The sequence below is a fragment of the Ammospiza nelsoni genome, chromosome 2 (assembly GCF_027579445.1).
Source record: "Ammospiza nelsoni isolate bAmmNel1 chromosome 2, bAmmNel1.pri, whole genome shotgun sequence".
Classification (NCBI taxonomy): Eukaryota; Metazoa; Chordata; class Aves; order Passeriformes; family Passerellidae; genus Ammospiza; species Ammospiza nelsoni.
This window is the reverse complement of record NC_080634.1, coordinates 109642580-109667146: the sequence shown is the minus strand read 5'-3', so window position 1 is coordinate 109667146 and position 24567 is coordinate 109642580. Positions and strand designations below refer to the sequence as shown.

The window sequence follows — 24567 nt, the reverse complement described above, 5'->3', positions numbered from 1 at the left end:
TGTCTTTGCTTTGGCCACATCTTTGCCCATCATGTTTATGTTTCAAGTACTTCTGTTTTGGGCATCTTAAAGTTTTTAAAGAGACTGAGTTTTTCAAAGTGTAGTACTAGAGACTTGCTAGAAAACTATCTGTAGATTAGTATTAAAATATTCAGTGTTTAGATCTATTGCGTTCCCTGTTCTCCTCATTTTTATTTTATTTCAAATGGGCCTAAAGTTCATTTCAGTTTGATACGCAACATATTTTAGGGCAAATGCCTAAGAAAAAAGTGAATAAGGAGAATATTTACATAAAAATTTTGTAATGCCATAGGGAAAACAGCTTTCCTTGTTAAGTAAGAAAAATGTAAACAAATTCTAAACACACTTTTGTGTTTCTTTCTCTCCAGCACTTTGGAAAACGGTGGGCAGCCATCTGCAGATGGACAGAAGAACGATGGGTCCTTCTGCAAGATATTCTTCGTAAATGGCAGCATTTTGCAGAGGAGCAGGTGAATAGTTTTTTTTTTTTAAATAAGTTATAGATTGGAATGTTCTTCAACACATTATAGAAAATATAATAATATATTTTATTTTTGTATATGTATATAGGAAAGGTCTGACTGAAGCTTTTTCTTTCCAATTTTATTCCAGTGCCTTTTTGATACATGGCTTACTGAGAAAGAGGATGCTGTGAGCAAAATCCAGACAACTGGCTTTGGAGATCAGAATGAAATGCTGACCAATCTAAGCAAATTGGCTGTATGTATTTTTTATTTTTCTGGTTTTATATTCAGCTTCCTTAATCTTAGTCTGCATGGACATGGCTTTACCCCACTCTCAGACCATATGGTTTCATACTTTGGGAGTGGGCTTTGCCTCCTGTGATGGAATAGTTGGTCCATAGCCTTGCTGATAAAGGAACCAATAGATAGAGATGCTTTTTATTGGTTGTATATTTGGTCAAAAGTTCAAAATAGCATTTTTCTGTCTTAAAAATATGTATGATTTAACAGTGAAGGTTACTTTGTTGATACTGTTGGTGAATATATTGCGTGTGAGACTTTATATACATATGCACAATGAAATCTGCACATGGATAAGTTATCCTTCAGCAAACCCTGTAATACAGAAGGTTAGGTTACTTTGAAACTGTACAGTTAGGTTACTTTTCAACTCAGCATCAGAAATGGAGTTACATGCACGAAATGTACCCTTTTCATCCTCCACCTCACTCTTCAGCAATTTCTCCACCTTGTGTGGTCTTTATGGAGGAAATGTAGGTCTGGCTGTTTCTGTAGAGGTGAAAAACTTGTGGCAGCCTACACTTACCAATGGCTGTACAGCTGTAGGACTTTGGCAAAGAAAATAATACTCTGTGTGCTATTTAGGACAAAGGAAACACTCATGTCCATGCTTTGGTTAAAATAGGTGAATTATTGCTTTATCGGAAAAAAAAAAACCTGCTGATCTTTTCAGACATGAATATTTCTTTATTATTAATTAGCTATCATTAATTATTAAGTAATAAATATGAAATACCAATTAATTATATATTGTTCATTAAATATTTTTACTGGATATACATAGCTTGGCTATATTTATCTAAGGCTCAGCCTTAAATTTTTAAAAATTAATTTAGGATTTATTTCCTTCTAATCATTCTGTATTAAAAGTAGAAGCATTCAGACTTTGGGTTGATAAAAATACCATGATGTCTATGAGGTTTGAGTAACTGTGATGCCTCTAAAATTTACTTCATTTTGTCCTCACATAAACAAATGTATAAAGCTTAAAAAAATGAACTCACAGACTAATTGTTTAATTCCATTTTAGCTGGTCCAGAACTACTGGCAGATGTTCCTTTGATTCATAGAATAACTCAGTAGTTAATTTAAGAACCAAAAGATTGATTTTTAGCATAATCTTGAGACACTAATTATTACACTGCTACATATGTTTGGTTTTTTTTCCTCTCCCTTTTCTTTCTACAAAACTTTGGGAGAATAAAAATATCTATTTAGAAGTACAGACTTGGATTTTGATTAAAGATTACTTAGGATTAAGAAAACTTCTTTGTAAAGGAAGGAAAACATGTATTGCCTCAGTTTATATACTTCTTGGATATTCTAGCAATCTAACATGTGAGCAGTCTTGAAGCTGACTTCAAGCCAGGCTTTTAACACATAATGGATTAGGGAAAACTCATGTTGCTTTGGAGTACCTTCATGAAGAAAAATGTATTACATGAAATTGAAATGTGTTAAAAAAATGTATACTTTTGGATTTCAGAAGGTTGCTAGAGGACATAGGTACAGAGGGCTGAAATATTTGTCACAAATTGTGAAGTAGTAGACTAATAAAGTTTTGCAAGTGTTAAAGATAGGGCAGTTTGAGTACCTTTCAGAGTTGCTTGAAAATATGATGGTAAAAAGGAAACACTTCTGTAATATTTTCATAAGTTTCACTAATGAACTTTTATGAAGTTGAAATTATTTTAAAATTATGCTGCCGGTTTAAATGGTTAAGTATTATTGTCATGAAATAATTGTGATCTTTCAGAAGACTGAGTGAACAACAAAAAATAGTAAATAAAATTATTTATCCATAGCCCTGACCCTCAAAAAGAATCATGTCATCCTTAAAAGAACAGGTGGAGATTATTAATTGCACCTTACTCCTTTTTACACGTGAATAACTTTGATCTTTTTAGAAACATGATTCATAATGCAATAGTTTAGGTATTTTAATATTTGTGGTATCCTAGAAGAAAAGTGCCTCTTTAGTGATTTGGAGCAGAACAGTAGCTTTTACTTTTGGAATTCCCCTCTGAGGTTTTAGATCTAGTAGCAGTTGTTTCCAAATTCCAGTGAATATGTGTTTTTACACTCCAATGCCAAACTGCTAGAAGTTTTATATTTGACAATTTACTGTTTTAATCTTGTCTGAACTATCAGGAATTTTTATTAGTATGTCAGCCACATGATGGTGCTTTTGAAGGGAATATATTCTCCTCTTGGACTGCCTTTTAGAAAAAGGGAAAAATGGGGTCATACTCTCCTGACCCTGACACACTGTGCCTGTATTTTGGTGTATTTTATTTTGACATGTGTTTGAATGTAGTAGAGGAGAAGCTGTCACCAAGGATCACTCTTATAATTAGGTCTGAATTGTAAAAGCAAGTCTGTGAGAGAATAAAAATGTAACTTTTCACTTAGAATAAAGACATTTTTGTTCTTAACAGGATATCTTGATCCCTCAGCTGTCCAGTCATTCCAGCAAAAAATAACAGCATTAGTTGTTCCTTTTAGACTTTAAGAATTTTGGATTTGATATTGCAATATGGCATAAAGCTTCTAGCCTATGTTTCTGCCTCAGTTATATGTAGAATTTTGCCAGATTATGGTTGCATTCTCTAGCCAGTCTCTTTAACTGGAAGGAAATTCCTGAAGGTAATTTCTTAAACCATTTAGTATTGTGACTGTTGATTTGAAATTCTACAACCTTCCTACAAGGCCCTAAGCATTCTGAAGGGACTGGTGCGAAACAGGTCTGTTGAGATACAGTTCACAGTAGGAAAAAAACTTGACTTTTATATCACATTAATGTCCACAGACTGGAGCCTGCCCCAGTGTGGGCTCTCCACAGGGTCACAGTTTCCTTCAGAGCACACCTGCCTGTTCTGGTGTGGGGTCCTCCACAGACTGCAGCTTATTTCAAAGGATTTATTCAGCATTGTATGTGAAAATTTATCTTTGTCATCACCACTCTTCTGGGATCTTCCAAGTTTAAAGGTCAGAAAAACTGTTGAGCAGGTAGTTGCTCCAGTTCTTAAAATAATTCCTTAAACCAACTGGGATTTTATGTTTTGTTTTGTTTTTAAATTTTCCACCTACCTTTTATTCACTGAGTCTATAATTGACTCTAATTCTTACATAAGTTGTAGGGGGAAACAGAACATGGAATAGCTGGAAGATGTGATGCACTGAGAATGTAGAAATGAGGTGATATTTTGGTGCCATGTATGGCACAGGCTTGATAGATTCTTTTTCATGCCCTAATTTTGTAGTCTGTAAAATTAAGTCTTTTTTTGTTTTTTTGCAACAAATACTGAGAGCTCTTGCAAAGATGTGCAAGTATCCAAGATCTACCTCTATATATTTATAGTATATATTCCATTATTATAAATATTTTCTTGCTTCACCCAACATTTTTGGCTTTTTTTACATATAGAAAATAAGTTAGATATTACACTATTTTAGACTGGAATAAATTTATTTGCAGCTGAAAATTAACTTTACAGTGGGTGTTGCTGGTTAGACTATTACAGTAAGCAAAGTAAGCTTTTTGATCTTTAAGGAAAAGAAAAAAGAAGTAAAAACTTAAACCCCCCAAACCAGAACCACATTACCATAAATAAGGAAATCACTTTATAACATTCCAATATCAGGGTTTATAGTATGTACTTGGCAGAAGTTATGACTGATATATTTGATAATTAATTTCATAAAGCAAACTACCACGTCTTGTCCTCCAAATTGGAAAATTACATATTTTGCAGTTACTATTATTGTTTTAGATCTATTATTGTACTGGAAAAAAACCCTAGAGCATATTTTTGGTTATTGTGGCACACTAACAGGTTTTTAATGAAGTAATGTGAAAACAGAATCTCCCAGTATAGTTTTCCAGATTGACTGTAGCTGTCACAAAAACATATTAATTTGCAGTGAGAAATATCTTTAAAAGAAATTTTTAGCATCCTCCTTTTTGTGCTGTTTCACTTCCTGCTTGTGCTCCAGGTGTCTTGGATTGATGCTGAGCTCTGGGTGTGTTATCCAGCTGTTGTGGGCTGGGGTGATTGGAAATCAAACACTGCTCCTCAGAACTAACTAATGTTTCACAGGATATCATTTTTTATTATTCCACTCAGCATATAGTGGCTTCCACATGATCTTTTTCTGATGCTGTAGGCGTAAGAAAAGGTCAAATATAGCAGTGCTTGAAATTTACCATGCTAAACTGGTTTGCATCTACTTTCCTCCATCTGTTAGGTCTCCTACTACTCTGAAAAGAGATTCTTCAATATGAAGTTAGCTTCTATTTCTCAGGGATACATCAATTTAAATGTTGATATTAACTGTACCTACCCTTAGTAATTATGATGTTTCAAATCAAATCTGATTAAAAAGAGTGCTGATTACAAAGACAATGAATCTTTCTTTGGCTGAGTTGCATTTTTAATCACAGTTTTGGATTATATAGCTGTAGGAAAGTATATGTAGACTAAATTTTGTTATCTAACCACTTGCTTGATTATCCTTTTCATGCCTTGGGAATTAGAATGCAATCCACAACTGCATAGAGAATTCAAAGTTTGGCTATAGTTACAGGATTAGGGTTTAGAGAACAAATGTTTAAGGAATGAAAAGCAGTGCAGTAAACCAGTTAAGGCTTTCAAAAGTAAACCCAGGTAAGAACTGGAGCTGTGGATGATCCTTGGATGTGTGAATAGGCTGTTTCATAGGCAGGCTTGCATGTATAGATCTCAGGAGATTCAAGGTCCCTTGACACAGTGTGTTTTGGTTTTTTGTTTGTTTGGGTTTCTTTGTTTGGGGGGTTGTTTTTATTGCTTTTTTGTTTGTTTGTTTGTTTGTTTATTTGGTTGGGGTTTTTTGTTGTTGCATATTTTAATCCAAGATTGGGATCAAACATTACTTTTTTTAGGAAACTCTTCTTTCAATATGCAATATATAAAAATGTATATTGACACATTTAAGAAAGATTGTCATGTTGATATAGTTGTTAACATGAGTGCAGTTTTAAGGTTATTCCTGTTACACAACTGTTAGCTTTTTGTTTCATGTCATCACCTGAAGCCTGCTGTGAAGTTTGGAGCTGCTCCACCTGCCATGTTATGTTGCTATGTAAGCTCTGCCAGCAGTTTTTATGGAAAAAACATTATGGAATTATAGGAGCCCTTAATGCATTTTCAGCTCTTTCTGATGTTCTCCTTGTGATTTTTCTTCTAAGTTTGTTGGTTTTCTTTTTTGTGGGTGTTTTGGTTTGGGTTGGTTTTTGTTGGGTTTTTCTTTTTCTTTTTTTTTTTTTTTTTTTTTTGTATGAATGTGTGTTCTTCCTTCTGTTACTTTGTTTAACAGATCCTAAAAGGAGATATAGAAATGAAAAGGCAAATGATGAGTAAGCTGAAGCTGCTCAGCCAAGATCTCCTTGTAGCTGTGAAAAATAAAGCAGTGGCTCAAAAGCTGGAAAGTCGTCTTGAAAATTTTGCTCAGCGCTGGGAAAGCCTTGTGCAGAAGGTGGAGAGCAATTCTAAACAGGTTTGTAAAAACAGTTTTATCAGTTTATGACAATCAGATTCTTTTGACAGTCAAATGCTTGAAGTAGTTTTGGTGCTGTTTGTCATCTTGTTTTAATTATTTCCCCTGCATGATTGCTTAAGACATATTTTATTTTTAGGACAGCATAATACAACAATAATATACTTTTCTAGAATTTTATTCATCTCTTTAGTTTTTAATCTCTAGTTATAGTGTTGATTACTTTCTTTGGTTGTTAACTATGTTTTCAGGGATGATATAAACCATAATGAAAATACCTTTCCAGTTAAATTATTTTTAACATATAATAACACACTTTTTTATAGCTGTCTCTTTGAAATAGCACGTAGTCTGAAATCAGTGCAAGAGCTGTCTGCTAGTTTAAGTGATTTTTTTTTTCAACATGAAAAATTACTAATTGACTGCTATTATACTTCTGTATATGATATGCTGATTTACAGATTAAAAAGACAGGCTACAAGAAAGAGAAACTTATTGGAAAAATAAAGAAATCAATCTATACCTGTAACAAAAGTGCCAATGAAAAAATGTAACCTGCTACTATTTTGACCACTTTGCTAACTGCAATATATTAAAAAAAAAAATTACATTTTTAAACCAGGTAATAAAATTCAGCACTCTGGTGTAGTAGCCAAACCCATATCCAGTTATTATTCCTAGATATCTTGTTAACATCTCTTTCTTACTGAATTTAAACCCATACCAGCTCCCTTTTTTCCATTCCATTATCTCACTATTATAGGGTTATTTTTGAGCTGTCACTGTGTGAATGGTAAAATGGAAATGGATATTAAGGCTTTTTAATTAAATAGCACAGAGCAGAATGTTACAGCAGATACCTCTGTCCTGTCCATGTAGATCTCTCACAGTTCTGGTCAGTTTGATTCAATTCCCTTGAGCATGCTGCCCTTTTTTTTTCATCTCTACTAGTACTTCTACCAAATTATGTTTGGATAATTAAAGAAAAGGAGCTATAGATCGTGTAGTGATCTGAATCCTTCTTAGTGACCTTGCTTTCAACTCATACCTTAATATTTTAGCTTGCTCTGTGATAGTTAGAAAAAGCAGCTGAAGTTGAGAAATCAGTTTGGGAGAATGTATGGGAAGAAAATGGTGGAAGAGCACAAATTTAGTTAGAAAGTAACACATATTGTGTACACAGCATTTAGGAGTTGAAAATAAGATTTAATTGCAGTATATTTGCTGTAGAACACGTCCTGTTTCAAAGCAGAGGAAAATTCCAGAGATTCAGTTTTAAATTTGGTATGGCTAGGGTCACACAATTTCAGGAAGTGATTCCAAAGTCACTCCAAATTGTTCAAGTCCTGTTCAGATTGGTGATGGCTTCTAAATGCAATTACTAGGTTTGAAAATGAAACTTGGATTACAGAAAATGAAGCGATCAGTCCTGAGGCTGTAAACATAGATCAGCACAGCTGGGAGATGCTTTGGATTCCCAAAACAGTGTAGCTGTCCTATCACAGCAGAATGTTTCAGTGGATAAGCCCTTCCTCCAAGGAGAAGCTGCTCTGCTTGGGATAGAAGTGATGTGCTGCCGTGGGAATGCTGCTTCCCCTTCTGGAAACATTGCACAGTTAAACCTGGCTGAAGGACCTGTTCCTAAGGCACTGGTACACCGTTCAAAGATATTTTCTGTGAAATCCTGAAGGTGTACTTGTCACCATGGGTTTCTGTCTGGGCAAGTGAGGGTTTTTTACATGTACTCATTACAGAACTCATTTATGTGTTTACACTGTGAGAAAAAATGCATGATCTCATTATGCTCTCTAGTCATGAACTGAGGAGGAGGAGACATTGAAGAGGGTGAAAATAGAATATTTTCTACTAAAATCCATCAGAAAATGTATGTTTTATTCATCAAGCTTAGATATTGCCTTCAAAATTAACTTTACATGGTTAAGTGGTGGACTTGGCAGAGCTAGGTCAATAGTTAAACTCAATGATCTTAAATGTCTTTTCCAACCTACAGGATTCTATGATTAATAATTTTCATAGGGTGCTCATAATTGCATTTTTGTCCTTAGTTATTTCCCCTCTTAATAAAGTGTCATGAAATGATTAACTTGTTAACCAAATAAGAAATTAAATGGAAGAGACAACCTCAGGCTCAGTTCAAGGATGATTCTCCAACTGGACATACAAAGTAGCTATAAATCCCAAAGGAAAAGTGCAGAAAGTGGAATGTGAGCTCTCCCACATTTGGCTGAATTAATTGCTCTTGAATTCAAGCATCTAATCAGAACACATGGCTGAAGCTCCTGCTGCAAATGACTGGATGGCAGGGGTGTGTGAGAGAGAGAAATCTAAAATGCAGTTTGTCCTCATCGTGAAAATGTCAGCTTTCCTTCACTGACCACACAGTGGAATCAAGGACAAGGACAGCTTGTTTAGGCTAGATGTGGATCTTCCAGAAGCTCTAAACCCAGCTTTGCTGAGCTCATTATGCTCCACTAAATTGTACTGAAAATCTTTCCAAACTAAAGAAAACGCCATTCCTCATCCGAGCTTCCCCACTCACAGAGATAAATTTCATCAAAGAACAGATGACAGCTCCAAAAGTGAGTGTAAAGGAAAATTATGAGTTTATCAGGACAGAGGGCACTTCCAAAGACAGTAATAAATGTTGGCATTAAAGGAAGGCTGCTGTATAAATGAGAAATAAAATGCCATAAAACTACTGAAGTGCTATACACACATTGTACATATGTTTGCCTATAGATGATGAAAAAGATTTGAATTTGTCTGCTAGGAAAAGAGATGGGTTTTAACATGTTTCAAAGACGAGCTTGATGTGAAACTGCTGGCAAACATTGTGCTTTGAAAGTTTTTAATGTGCACCCTTGTGAGTCACCTTAGTCCTTTCTGTATGATTTTCTAGTGGGTTAAAACCCTGGTGTATGCTACCCCTTCTCAGAATCACATTTGCTATTCAGGTACTGAGAAGGATGAAGAAAATATAGAGTTATTATTTGCACTGTCTTTGAATAATACATGAAACACACCACTTTGGTGATTAAAAGGTGCTTGAATTTTTTTTTCTTATTTTTTTTATTTTTGTTTGTTATTTTTTTGGGGGGGGTTGGTCTTTGGGTTTTCTGTTTGTTTTTGTTTGTTTTTTTCTTTTTTCTTCTTTTTTTCACCAGGTAAGCTAATAAAAAATACTTATTATTTTTGTTATTCCTAATATTGTTAATGATTGTCCTTTTCCTACTAAAGCGTATGCAGTTTAAATGTGAACCAGCTTCATCTTGCATGGAAGGTTGCAATCTACCTTTTAGTCTTACCCTGTCTTTAATTAGAATTGCTATGAACTTCAAGTTCACATCTCCATTCTCCTTTTGAAGCACATTTTAGCCTCCACTCCTGTTGATTAAGCATGAAAAATACTTTTTTCTTGTTTTCACATCCAAATCATTACGTCCTCAGCATCGTGCCTGGACTGCTCTGAGCAGTGATTGCACTGCCAGCTCTGGAAGGGCAGTTCCCCATCTCCAGCTCCAGCTGCTACTCCTGTAATTGGAATTATGCTGCAGATGATTCCTACAGTGCCCTAGCTGTGGTTTATTCTGTGTTACACCTTCTTCACTGGAAACTCTGCCCTGGTATTGATTAGCAAATGAAAACATGGCAGGATATGACCCTGGGTGTCTGAAACATCATCCTATCATTGATTTTTGGATAAAACAGAGTGTAATATGAATTTTATGAGAAGAGGAAAGAGAGACAGAGAAACAGTACTGAAAATTATATAATAGGCAAGAAACACTTTCTGTTCTAATGTACAGTGAGCTCAGGGAGAGATGACATCAAGGTTCTATCTTCAAATGTCATGGAACCCCAGACATCAGAAACTTTAACTTTCTTTTCCTTCTGCCCTCTAATTAATTAAAATAAAATGGAAAAGAAGGCTGTAGAGAGTTTCAATAAAAAATGTACGTAAATGCTGACTTAATATTGTCATGATTTCTGTAGGAAAAAAAGTATCAAAATCAATAAATCTTGTTGAGAGAACTAAAACTAAAATGTTACTACATAGAATTTTAGTGGTTAAAAACTCAACTAGGTGTTTTTCTCTTCCAATGAATTTTGTAGTTCGTATGTTGCCTAAATCTCTGTAGGTCACAAGCAGCTTAATCAATTGTCATAATTAATCTATATATATTTTTTTTAATCTACTCTAAATCTAAATTTTTTAGTCTTAGTAGTCCAGAGTCTGCTCTAAAACCTAGAGAGCTGCCTGTTTCTAGATGTGGAAGCACAGCATTGGGTTAACTGCTCTGTGCTAGAAATACTGCCAGTTTACAGTGGTAAGGCCCTTCCCTACTCATCACTTCAGTGTCAGCCTGAACAAAGATCAGGAAGACTTGCATGGAAGGCAATGGGAAGAATTCAGCAATGGCAAGAATTTGTTGGAGTTTTTTTCAGGTTTCTTGGCTTTACTGTTATTGCCTGCTGGGAAGAAGCTGCCTGCTAACAGTGTTTCCCTTTCCTTGTCATTCCATTTTACTTTTTCAGTGCAGGGAAGCATTGTGGAGAAGGTGTTAGACCTGGTTTCCTCTTCATTGTTTATAGAATCACTTATGTCTCAAAAACTAAGCTGACTCAATTCTCTTACTGGAGTTTCTGATGCAAGAAGTAATAGATAATTTATGCATGGGTTTATAGTTTCATGAACTTTCAGATACTGGCACGTCTATTGTTGAATTGGACACTCTTAGTATTGCATATTAGTAAAAGCAAAGAAGCAGGGCTTTTCAGGTGCACAACTTTTTCTTGTCCTGGTATAATTTTTTTCTTTTATTTTCCATTTCACTGCCCTTAAACTGCAAAGTGGTCATTGGAGCTGTAACTAGAGCGTTTTGACAAATGAGCCATCATCTGACAGAATCAAAAAAAGACCTGGCCTATTTCTCATGAGTTATGGGATTCAAGAGCAGCTGCCCACATTTGAGTTGGAAAATTTTATATGGAAAAAAATACAAATGGGCAGTACATGCATAAGCAGTGTACAAACAACTATTAGCAAAAAAATTTCTGAATATTCTTTTTTTAATGCAGCTGAGCTATATTAAGGGGTTTCTTTTCATATTACCAGAGCAAAGCAAAGTGCATTAGATAGAAAGTGTTTACAGTGTTACATACCATGGGTATTAGTATCTGGTGTGACCCCCTAAATATTGGTTTTTAATTATGGAATAAAACTGATGCAAATTAATTTGCCTTCTAATGTATGTGTTCTAGTTTAAGATTTCCAGCCAGAAAGTTAACTGCCTTTTCATGCAAGTATGTTGTGGTGAATTACATTCTATTTGAAAGTTTTTATAAATGGTAAGACTAATAACTAGTAATTTAGTGCCATTTTAATGCCTTTATCACCTCTCAAGGAGGAAGTTTTCAGATGGGGGGCAGTCTCAAGTTGATATTTAGTGATAGTAGCATATTATTTATTTGCTATCATTCAATTCCTTTGTAGAATTCCATTCATTTCTTTTCTTCATTCAGCAGGCATTACAGGGAGCTATAAGTTCATTAGAATCCTTTCTGATTTTGATATTGGCTTTTGCAGATAACTTATTCACACAGCGTGAGTCAGATAAAACAATCTAGCTTGAGTTGCGTATAATGTTTCTTCCTGAAGGTCAGCCTATGACCAGATGAAAGCAGTTTCTCATTATTTTCTATTGCTCCTCCAAACAATCTTTACTGAAGGCTTTCAAATAAAGTGTGACCTCTGTTTTTGTACTTCTCACAGATTTCGCAGGCTGTCACTACCACTCAGACATCACTAACACAGACAACTGTAATGGAAACTGTAACTATGGTGACCACAAGAGAGCAAATCCTGGTTAAGCATGCTAAAGAGGAACTCCCACCACCTCCACCCCACAAAAAAAGGCAACTCCTTGTGGATTCAGAAATTAGGAAGAGGTGAGAATCATCATGAGACAGAGGGAGAATACTGATAGAGTCTGGACAAAAATGCAAAAATTGTCATTTGACTGCAGTGTTTTTCTGTATGCTATTTTGAGCTTAAAATTGTCTTTCTATTCTCTACTAGGGTGCCAGCTGATTATTATCTTTATTTACTCAGCATGAGTTATGGATTATGTTTTGCTTCTATTACACCTATTTAGCAGTGTAGAATATTAATGATTACACCAGTACAATTGCATATTAATTATAGTCAGTTAAAGTCCTTATGTATGGCATTGTGGGCATCCCATTTGGCTAGGGTCTTGAAATGTGATGGACAAGGAGCATTCCAAATTAATTCTAAGATTTTTGTATTCTTTAAGAAGAATTTTATTATAGTTTAAATACTAGTAATGGAGATACTGCTTTTTCTAAAGTTCATTGTGTTCTTCTGGGCTCATGGGTCAGGAGTAAAAATAGCAGTTCTCCAGAGGCAGTTTATTTTGTGAAACATGCATTATTATTACTTTCAGATTTTTTTCATGTGTAACTCAAGTACAAGTGACAAGGGATTTTATACTGATGCTGAACACTAGTTAAAGTCAGGAGAAAAAATTCTGCTGTGTTTAAGCAGAATTGGCTCAAGCACTAACGTTCTAAATGAGATGCTAAGAAGGAAAATTTCAAACATTCATTTTAATGCTTGTTTTGGAAATGGTTTTTGATATTCTGATAAACATTAATTCCACGGTAATAGATTCGAAGACTGAAAAGGATGTGAAACTGCATTCAGTTTCATTTTCATTTCTATATACAATATCTTTGTTTAGTTCGATGTTTTTACCAGGACAACTTTTCTATTTTGTAGAATAGTGTTTCACTTATTAAGAAGAATGAAATATAGAAACAATAGGAGAAATCTGACTTCTTTTAAATTAAAGTTTTATGTTATTGGAAAAATAGGTGCTTTCTTATATGTAGGCATTGTACCTGTGTTTAACCATTCTAAAAGTAAGTTTCTAGCTCAGCATTGTTATTTAGGAATGCTGTATATGTGATGTAAGAAGAATAAGTCTCCCCTTTTTGTTAAATTGGATAACTATTTCTATGGAAAGAGTTTGGTCTAAATCAGTTTGTGAGCTAAGTTTCAGAAAGTGCTTGGTCTAAATCAGTTTGTGAGCTAAATTTCAATGAATTGATTCTATCTCTAAAGTCCTCATTTGAAACTGTTTTTTCCCTTATCCTAGGTTACTATTAGATTGTAAGTGAGAATTGTATTTTGCTAATATATTCCCAAGCACTCAAAATGATGCAGTGCAATGACTGTCAGCAGACTTGTAATTCCTGAATTTGAGAAAGGAATTTTTACACGGCAGTGCTGTTGCTTATCAGAAATTATAAGCCTTAACACCCCTGTTAATGTTTCAGTAGTAATGTGCAAAGATGTGAAACAGGATTGAGGCCCTGTAGGTTCATATATGACAGTAAACATTTAGTGTAAAATGGTGAAATGAAAATAATGATCTGCTTTATTTTGAAATTGAAAAATTAAGAATGAAATTTTCCCTGCAGTTTCAAAATATTTAAATAATTGGTATTTTAAAACTTTTTACCTTTCTTTTCCTGAACTGAAGGTTTCAGGAATGATCTTACTTCATAAGGAAGCGAAGTAAAGGACAACTGTTATAAAAGAAAGCAAAAGAAAGCATTATCTTAGTTAAAACTAAAAGAAGTAGGATGACTTTTTAAAAACCTATTTTTTAATTCTTCAAGAAAATTGTTGCTATATGCATTGTTATCAAACTGGAGACCAATTGGCATAGAAGTTCCTTTTTCAACCGCTTTGTATTTACTATTAGCATATATTTTCCTTCTTGCTCATATTCTTTTAATTTGATTTAATGCTGAAAGTAAACTTGGCAGGGTACAGCAGAATACAGACTTGATACTCATCATGCAAGGAGACTGCCTGAGGGCAGGAATTAGCTGGATTATGGGAATTGTTCTTGTTCTAAACTACTTTGGTTTATAGAAACTGATAATTATGTGTTACTACAGTGCTTTAGCTGACGTCTGTCTAAAGAACTCCAACTAACAAGTTTGTATAGAAACCTGATTGATCCTTCTACAGAAAATAGGATGTATTATCAATTTTGAGACTAAGATTGCTTTAAGATACGTTACTGGTAGATCTGCTACCAAAATTACAGAATGTTTATAAATTTTTACCATACATACCAGGTTTTAAGGGTTTTTGATGTGTTTTAATGCCATCTAAAATATGTGCATTCACCATATAATTTTTGTTTAACTTTTGGATGAGAGTCAAGATGGAACAATCTGTAGTTCTCAGTCTTGGCCTGGTATGACTTTAGGTATTTGAATAAGTAGTGGTTTCTTTTAGATATTTAAAATCAGAATCCTTTTCATTTCTGAACAGGTAAGACTTTTATTTTCTCTCTCTGCTAGGAGAGAAGTCTGACTTTCACAAGGAAAAATTGAGTTATTTTTTAAATACACATATATTTTTAAATATGCTTTAACTATTGTTTTGTGTGCCAAAATTGCTAGCTTTGTTTTAACACTGGAATTGCACCAGCACATGAGAACTAGTCCAGTGTGATTATATCTGTGAAAGGACCTACATTTTGGAAATGTGCTAAGTAGATGTTGGAACTGTCCACAGCTGTGCAGCAGGATGAATGATGGTTAGATTATCTGAAGGCAGTGTTTTTCCATTCAGATAATCTTTTTTGCATTTCTAACTGAACAGAGAAAACACCAAACCCCATAATTTATGTACCTTTAGTCTCTAGAAAGTCCAAGCAGGTGATCTACAGTGGGAGGAGCAGTCAGTAATTAGCTTTGGAAAAACACCTTGAGAGTTAACTCTGGGGAAGAAGTTTCAGCTTAGAATAACAGGTTTTGTGACGTTTCTTAATGAATATGTAAAAATGCAGCCTTGTAAATGAAAATATTTTATAGAATGCCGCTGTTTCTCTCAAAGACAATAAAATATAAATTTAAACTAGATATTAGCATAATAATGGAAGAAGAAAGCTCCTCTAAAAATTTGCGTGCTTAGTAAAAATATCTTTGTTCACTGGTGACTAGACGCCTTTTGGATCAATGTTTTGGTTTGAAAAGAGAGAAAGTATTGTGTTCCCATACATCCAGTCATTTATTTTCTGGGTGCATTTTTGGCCACAAAATCTCTCAGGGTTATTTTGTTTGTACTCAACTGTAGCTGCACCCAAAGATAAACAAAGCCCATAGTGCTGCATGCCTTTTGATTTTTTTTAAATAAATTAAAAGAATGGGGCTTCTCAACCTACCTCTCCTATATCATTCTATATTGTATGTGTTTACAACAAAGATTTTCCCTGAGCACTTAATGACTAAAACTTGATGGTGTGTACTCCTTAGTTTTGGTTTGATAAAAAAGCCCTTGCAATTACTGAAGGCTTGTGAGAACCTTCCAAAGGTGAATAACCAGATTGTGTTGGCTGCTTTCTGCAGTCACAATACAACACACTGTATGCTTTTGCTTGATATTTTTAGGCCTGGAAGGGAAAGCCACATTGGGGGTTGAGGCTTTTTTGAGGTGGTGAATAATGGTGCCAGGTTTTGCCAGCCTCTTTCCTCTGTTCTCAGACTTCAGTTGGTGTTGTTTCTGTAAAAGGACTACGCCTGAAATAAATTCACCAGGCCCCATTGCCAGAGGTTTGGAAATATTTCTGCTTCAGATTAGCTTCTCTGTGAATTATATATTTATAAATACTATAGGATTTATAAATATATAATTCACAGAGAAGCTAATCTATATATAATTATATATAATATAAATAATACAGGAAGGAAGGAAGAATAGTTTGGCTACTCAGTGAATATTGTATTAGTGTACTGTGTAAGAATACAGCCTCCAGTTACTAAGCCAAGAAGGCAAAAAATGGATGGCTAAGATTGAAGCATCAAACTTTCTAGTTTGATACCAAGTATTTTATTGGGGTTAGAAGTATAAAAATCTCCATTTAAACTGAAGAAATTAAGAAGCAGCAATTTGACTTGCAGACCAAAAACATCCACAAGACTGAATATCACCTTTCCATTGTTCTCATTTCTGTGGCACAAATCAATAGGAAGAAAGCTGTTCATTTTTTCTTGCCTATTTAAGCAAGTTTTGCCATAAGAGGAAGAAAGCATAGATAAGAACCAGATTACTTTTTTTCTTATTTCTCCCCCCCTCCATTCTTCCTCCCAAAATCTAAAACTGCTTCAGGACTAATGCTTCAAAATGCCAGAATAACTTAGGTGAGTTAAGTTCTGTTACTAGTCAAAGAAAAGCTCCTTTTCCCACAGGAATCAATTTGAAACTGAGAAAGATAAAATACTTGGAGCTGTATAGTAAGATCTTGAAAAGAATGTATTAGGCATTAGGGCTAGAAATAAATGTAACTGAGCTGATGTTATAGTATTTAAAAAAATGTAAATAAGAGAAAGGGATGCAAGATAACATATTTATTTTCATGGTATTTGCATATCCTGGGAAAAACAGGTCAGTTGCATATCACAAAAAGTTCTGAGAACTACTCTGTTCATGCTAAGGTTATAATAGCAGACAAGTAAGAACTGGTTAATATTTAATTTAAACATATTTGTAATATTAATATGCTTAATAACAAGCAAAGATACTGTTCTTTGCAATTTGGTAAATATCTTTTTACATGCTCCCCAAGGTTTCCAAGTAAAGTCTACTTGTCATAATGTTATTATTAGTATAATGTTAATCTTAGGATTTGAAAGAAACTCGATGCACTTTGAAGAGCAAGGTGTGTTAAAACAGGATAGTTGCTCCATCTAGTGTTTTTATCATTTAACAACTGTTAAATGAACTTTTTGAAAAAAGAGAAGCCCTCACTCTTTTGAAAATTATAATATTTTGGATTTCAATCCTTCATTATTTGCAATAGTTTGGATTCTTAAAGAAAAAAAAAATCAATGGAAAACATATAGGGATTTTATAATGGTCTTTTTGATAGGTATTGTTTCATAGATCCTATTTCTGTGCAATTAATTTTGTTGGGACTAAATGGTGATTGTTTAGCACTTTTACAGCCCCTCCATTGGGTTGTTTGACCCTTAATCTCTTACAGAAATTCAGCTTGTGTTCTGGTTTTGTTATCTCATGATAGGTAACACATTCAAGAAGAAGAAAGTCATGTCCCTAATTTTCCTGGTGGTTTTTTATTTCAGTAAGTCTGTAGCCAATTCCAGAGGAAAGGAGTAGGTGACTAAGACACAACAGAATAGTTTTGTGTTGCTTAAAGGTGAAATAATTAATAAACATTTTCATTTGGAGGATGAGAAGTGTATGTTGAGATTTGTGTACATGGGCACTTCCTAATGCTTAGTAAGCATTTATCCTTTATAGTTTTGTGAGGTGAGAAATGGATTAATGACAAATAAACAGAATTATATTCTTTACATTTAGTACCTGAAATTACCTGCAGTATTAACAGAGTATTGATTGGGTTTAAAAGTACTCTGTACCTGATGGTTCTAGATGAGTTTCTGCTGGAGATACACACTTGGGATTGATTTGGTATTTGTTTTCATGCCTTGGTATGCATTACAGAAGTGCACTGGTCATAATGTTGATGAGGCTAAACTTAATAGTATCACAAATGTAGAGGGAGGGTCAAAATGTCATTCAAAAAGGAAATTAAATTGACACCTAAAATTGAAACCTAAAAAATAAGAAGCTAAAAAAAATGTTTGGATAAATTGGCAGTTGAATTAGAAGATAAGAACAACTCTATTTATCAACTAATGACTCATCAACTACAAATACAGAGGAGGAAGGAGGACAGCAGGGAATTAGATCAGAATAATTCTTCTAATGGGCACCATGTGCTGTAAAGTTGCTCTTTGATATGTTCTAGGCAGTGAAGAGCTACAAGCTGAGAAAGACTCTGGTGAGCTGGGGATTTAAGCCCAGACATGGAAATGAAATAATTCAGTGAAGTGGTTCTTGGATCAAAGTTGCCTCATTCCCTGCCAACTCAATATGTAGGCAAATGGTTTCATGTCTGCCCAAGATTCACAGTGGTGACAGGCCCGGTGTGATTTTTGTTTGGGGAGGGAAGGAAACAAATGAACAAAGGAAATTGTCAGGCAATTTCTGTCTGTTAAAAGAATAAAGTACTGAAACCAGTGTCTGTCCATGATAGCAGAAGCAATGTAATGTAGTTTAAAGATGAAAATCCTTCAGTTTAGAGATAGGATTATGTACCATGATGGCCACATGGCAGGAAGATGCTTCACGCCTCGTGTTCCTATGTGAATTTTTTTAAGACTGAATTTGCTTGTATATCTATTTACTCAAAGCATATTTTAAAAAAGCATATTTTTAATCTATGCCAGTAATATTTTCATGGAAAATTCTCCACAAATTGATTTTTTTGATCATCCCAAGCCATATGCTCACTTCATATTCCCATTCCAAACTTTCTTACTAGATCACCATGTATTTGTTCAAAATTGGTTCTTTGTTCTCGCTTTCCTTTTCTCTATTAAATACATGGTAAACCTCAGCTTTGGGACATTTCACAACTGAATTGCATCAAGTTTTTCTCTTAATGGAATTTCCAACCCAAATACTTACCACAGCAGGATTCTCTTGTCGTACTAGAAGTCCCCTATCTAATAGGAAAAAACTTATGGAAATCCTTAAGTAATAAGAGTTAATTTGTTTATAGTTACAATAAAAACAAATCTCCATTTGAACTCTGCTGACATATGTAAAGAGAGGGCTGTGGGACCAGTAAAAATAGTATTTCTATTATGGATCAGCAGAAGAAAAGACTAAGTGGAAAACAAAAGCATGATAGCTGCAGGAAGAATAAATATTCTGCCTCAAATGGAATTTTTAGTTGGGGAGCATGATAATGTGCATGTAAATTAAAGTAGTTAGGATTAATTTCTCAGGTGATTTTCGCTTTAGGATCTTCCATTGATCTATTTTTACAAATTCTACCTGAACTGAAGTTTGTTGGGACAGAAAGGCGGTCTTGCACTATTTTATGTCTAAATTATTCTTGTCCCTAGGAGATTTAAAGACTCTATTTATACTGTGATATCAATCTAGAGCTAATATAATTTCTGACTGCAGCTGTGCTCAGAAAGGAAGTATCCAATCACTAAAGCAGAATGATTAAATACCATTTCTACCAGTGTTTCCTCCTTTTGCACAAGGTGAATGTGACAGAGTGATTTTTTTTTTTAGTATCACTATGTAAGATGTCTTTATCTTAATGATATTTATGTAAAACAAAAAGCTACTTGGATGTAACTTTTATGTATTTTTAATTCTTGTCTGCCCCTCACCCTATTGCCCTTTTTTGAACAGGAGGCTTTGTTTCTGAAATTATATTTATCTCCAGAAGAAACTGCAAGTGGCAGAGCAATCTGTTATGTGAGATCAGCTTGGTCATATCAGAGAATCATATCATATTATACAATACTTTCAGTTGGAATGGACCTTAAAGATCTATGTCTAACGTTTGCCACCATCTGATGGCTCTCTGGGCCATACGATGTGTTCCTAATTGTTTTGTTCTGCTGTCAAAACTATCCCAAATGCTCCCATTCCTCTTCCAGGTGCTGCAAAGACAAGGGCTTAATACTTTTTCTTGAAGAATTGATCACTGATAAACATTTTTCTGTCAATTTCCTTCCTGTACCAGGGTAAAACCAGGCTATTTTTCAGAGTTTACAGGATTTACTGATTCTACTTGTCTGCAGCTTCAGAATGAAACAAATTCCAGAGCTCATACAATTTTACCTGCAGCCAAGGAACTTTAGTACTCAGGGACTGGTAAACTCCATTGCTATCAGATGTCTGGTGTTTTGTAATCATCAAATATGCAGTTATTATTTGTAGAACAAAGGATAGCATTTTATTTCAAGAATTGCAGTTGATTTAATTATCAGAAATAAAGCTGAAATAGGAAGATCTCAACTGGCTATGGAGGTCATGTTCAGGGATTAGAACAGCACCAACATTCCTTGAACAATCTGGGAATTTTATTTTGGCTTTTGCCTTAGAATTTGTAGTTTATTTTAAAACTGAAGATTTCTTCACCTTCCATTACTTCAAAGTCACAATTTTCTCTCCTTGAATGAGTATTCAGTTAGTAAGATCAGGAATTTTTTTTTATCAAAATTATTCCTAAGAGTTTTAAAATTGAATGTAGAATATTGGACTAAGGCAGTTTGTGATTCTTTTTCTTTTGCTTTCATTATTTATGAATACAAAAAATCACAGTGGAGAAGGGAAAAAAGGAAGCATAAATATTAACTCAAGTATGGAATACTTTCTTGTATTCATTTTTCAATTCTGTATATGTAGATTTATGTAGCACCTGGTTTTGCCTTACATCTTTGTATTTTAGTAGTCTAAATCCTTGTATAAATGAAATGTATTTTTATAAAATAATTAATTCCCCCAGGGGCATAATTGTTGTTCAAGTTACTGTTTTTAGTAGATTTCCAGTTGTATGCAAATTATACAACCTATAGTCATAAAGCAAACTGAAAGATACAGCTTGTTATTCTTTCCCCTAGGTCTTTCTGCTCTGTTGTGTTCAGCATATTGCTGCAGAAGGAAAGTCAGCTGCAAAAGGGATTTAATATTAGAACATACAGTGCAATAAGGAAATGCAATCAAGCAGAAAGTGTGGCATAACTGACAACAAATATTGTCTGAAGCTTCTTGTTTTAAAACTACAGTAGATGCTGAATCACAATTTGAAATTTCTAGACATTAGTAATTTGAATATCTGCATTTTGAGACATTACTTGAATAGTGGTTAACACAAGTTAAGATCAGTTTTAAAGAAGTTGATGAAAGAATCCAGAATGTAGTAAAGAGGGCTATGGAGTAAAAACTAGTTATAAATTAAGTGCAGAGAGTTGAGGAGCTTAATTTTGGTTTTAAAGCTTTAACTGTGGCAAATTATACTTGTTGATTAGTTGGTCACATCGTAGAACAAATTTGAGTTAATCAGAAAAATCTTCTTTCATCAAATTTTCTTCTTGAATTTTCTTCATAATTTCACAATCACAAGCTGGGACAGTGATCTCGCAGGTTTGAAGGCTGCGTTTGGTCTGACTGATAGGTCTTGAATCCTCACCTCAGCAAACAGGACTTGTGATACTCTTTCTTCACTGACAGACATTTGTTTCATATCTTCCAAAAACATTAGCTTGAAAAATTAGAATACTTACTCTGGAAATTATTGCATCTGTTCAGCTGTCAAATCGGGTCTTAAAAATGAAAAACTCTTTCTGCATTTCTAAATTTAAAAATGAATAGTTTTATGAACTCCCTGATGAGATATGGGAGCTTAAAACTGCGTTTTGCTGATACAAATCGCTGTTTATTCCCTTGTTTAAATGACCATGTTTGCTGCCAATCCTGTTCTCAGGAGCTGTGGAAGCTGAAAGTCCTGTTGCACTTTTCTGTCCCTCAGGTTTGACTCGGATACCACGGAGCTGCACAGCTGGATGACCCGCTCCGAGGCACTGCTGCAGAGCCCTGAGTTCGCCGTCTTCAGGAAAGAAGGAAACCTCTCAGACCTCAGAGAAAGAGTCAATGTAGGAGAAACTACTCATGTGCATGTCTGCTAGTCTGTATTTGCTTGCCAAAGTGCTTTCAGAGTCCAAGCTTAAAGGATTTCAAATGTAGACTGACAAGCATTGATTGTCCAAGATAAATTTAGAAGTGTTCACTGTTTCTGCGAGTTTCAGATTTTGGCACCAAATTTACTACACAGACTGTCTGAACACATAGATTTTTGTTGTTGTTTTTGCTCATACGTATTCATATTTAATTAAGGTGTTGTAAATCCATGACAGTCTTTGGTAAAGTTATACCAAAATATATATAGATATTAAGGTTTATATATATCTATAAATTTACATACATATGTAAATTTATAAGTTATATTAAGTTATCATTACTTAAATATGCACCTCCATTCTATACTAACAGCTTAATTTGACATCATACATGCAAAAACTGAAGAATATGAAAAGTGTCACTGGAGTGGACGCTAAAAGAAATCTATATCTATTTTCTTCACAGAGCTGTAAAATATATGTGACAATCACCAGTTTCCATGGGGCTTTCATTGTTTGCCTTTTGTTTTTTTTTTTTTTACTCTACTGTAGTACCATATTAGAACAAAAACCTGTTATTTCCTGACAAAGTGAATGGTTCTGCACTGCTTAAAAAGTTGCTGTTTGTGTGTCTGTGTGTCATAGACTGAATCACTGAATTTAGCCCTTGAAAACTAAACTGTTACAAATTTTCTTCCTTATTTTATTTTTGTAGATCAGTGAAAAAATGCCCATCTTCTCAAAGATGAGAAAGGAGAGTTTTTATAATTATCTTGGATAGTAGCATACTATGTTATGGAACATCATTAAAACCCATGTTGATACCTATTCCTAGAAAACAAAGAGGTGGAGCAAAGTTACTGTATTGAATTTAGATTTGCTGATATGTTTTGTTTTTCTCATATTTTACTTTTCCATCATGAATCAGCTTTGATAAGATTGAGTAACATGGAATTTTTTGACTGTAAGTGTACATTTTTAAATCCCATGTTAAATTCCAAGTTTCTTGCAATTATTTTAGTTATTTATATTGCCATGAGAGAGGTCTAAAACAAACCAGTAATTCTAAATAGATATAAGAAAAATCGATATGTATCCTTCATTAACATTGAAAATATTTTTAAGGACCAAGACCCATTTTAATTTCACAGAGTGTCACTGCTCTTAAAATAAGCATTTTATAGAGAAAATCAAGTTACATTAACAAGTTTCTGGTTTCTCTAAGGGAGAAAACATTCTATTGCATGTATTAATTTTAGAGTGAGAACTCTGAAAGGTGACACTTGACAAGTGCTACATGGATTATGTGTTGAATCGTTTTCAGTCAGTGTAAGTCTTTGAACACGCTTTTTAACAAATTAAAGAAAAATATCAAATTTTTATAAATGCCAGGTCTTAAAACTTGTCCTGACCTGACTTTTCCTGGTCTTATCTCTGTCTCAATCAATTAAATGAGAGACAAAGCAGAAAGTACTTTTCAGTTCATTGATTTGAAAAGTTTCGTTGCTGCTTGTTAACACTTTTAGTTATTAGTTCTCTCAAAATGTACCTCTAATCAATGGAAAACAAGATAGTATGTGTTTTAACATATTATATAATTTCTAGTAAAGTTGTAGAAGGCATATAAAAAAGAATGAAATGCAGAAAGGAAAACATATGTGAGAGATAATTGAAATAGATTTTATTGTTCTGTTGTGCTTTAAGCCCAGCTGGCAACTAAGCACCACACCTGCTCGCATTCCCCGACCCACCCCTGGGAATGGGGAGAACCAAAAGTAAAACTTGTAGGTTCAGATAAGAATAGATAAATGAAATAAAGGAAAATATAGTAATGATAGCAAATAATAAATCAGATAACAGAAAGAAAACAGCAAACAACAGGCAAGGGAAGCACAATGCAATTGCTCAACACCTGCTGACCAAGGCTAGACCCGCACCCTAAACACAAATAAGCCCCTTCCAGTAACTCCCCCAGTTTTTACACTGAGCATGTTTTTCTATGGTGTGAAACATCCTCCTGGCCAGTTTGGGTCACCTGTCCTGGCTGTGTTTCCTCCCAGGTTTTTTTGTTTTGGTTTTTTTTTTTTTTTTTTTTTGTGTAGCACTGGCAGAGCATAAGACACACAAAAAGAGTTCTTGACTTAGGACAGACAAAACTTAGACAACCAAAAACATGAATGTTATCAATATTATTCTCATAATGAATCCAAAACACAGCACTCTCCCAGCTATCGAGAGGAAAATCACTGTATCCCAGGCAAAACCAGGACGTGCACTGACATCCACAGTCATACCCCAGTGTTGTACATGCATGCATGTGACCATCTACACACGTGTGCAGAAGTCCCATCTTGTCCTTACTTAATAATTTTGGTGGTTTTGCCCATATGAATACATAATTTGGTATAGCACAGAACACCTGTGGTTGGCTGATGCCAAAACTCTCCTTTATTCCCTGCTGTAGTCAGTGCTGAGTCCTAGAGCCTTTTTTGGGATTCCTTTCTTTTCTGCTGCTCTTTTGGGGACAGTTACTAGTTTCAGGATTGTTTTTTCTTGTGGCAGCTTGCTCCTGCCCATCATTTTTCATGGATGAGGCGTCACATCCATAAGA

At 34.4% G+C, this 24567-nt stretch overlaps 1 protein-coding gene across 2 annotated transcripts in view; it reads left to right on the top strand.

Annotated features, from left to right (window-relative positions):
* DMD (dystrophin) overlaps positions 1-24567 on the top strand; it is a 1160174-nt gene that overhangs the window by 463814 nt on the left and 671793 nt on the right. For both annotated transcript variants that reach the window (XM_059491405.1, XM_059491401.1), the window contains exons 14-18: positions 390-491; positions 634-741; positions 6141-6320; positions 12115-12290; positions 21809-21932. In XM_059491405.1, the coding sequence (XP_059347388.1) occupies positions 390-491; positions 634-741; positions 6141-6320; positions 12115-12290; positions 21809-21932 (690 nt within the window). The remainder of the gene's footprint in view (positions 1-389; positions 492-633; positions 742-6140; positions 6321-12114; positions 12291-21808; positions 21933-24567) is intronic.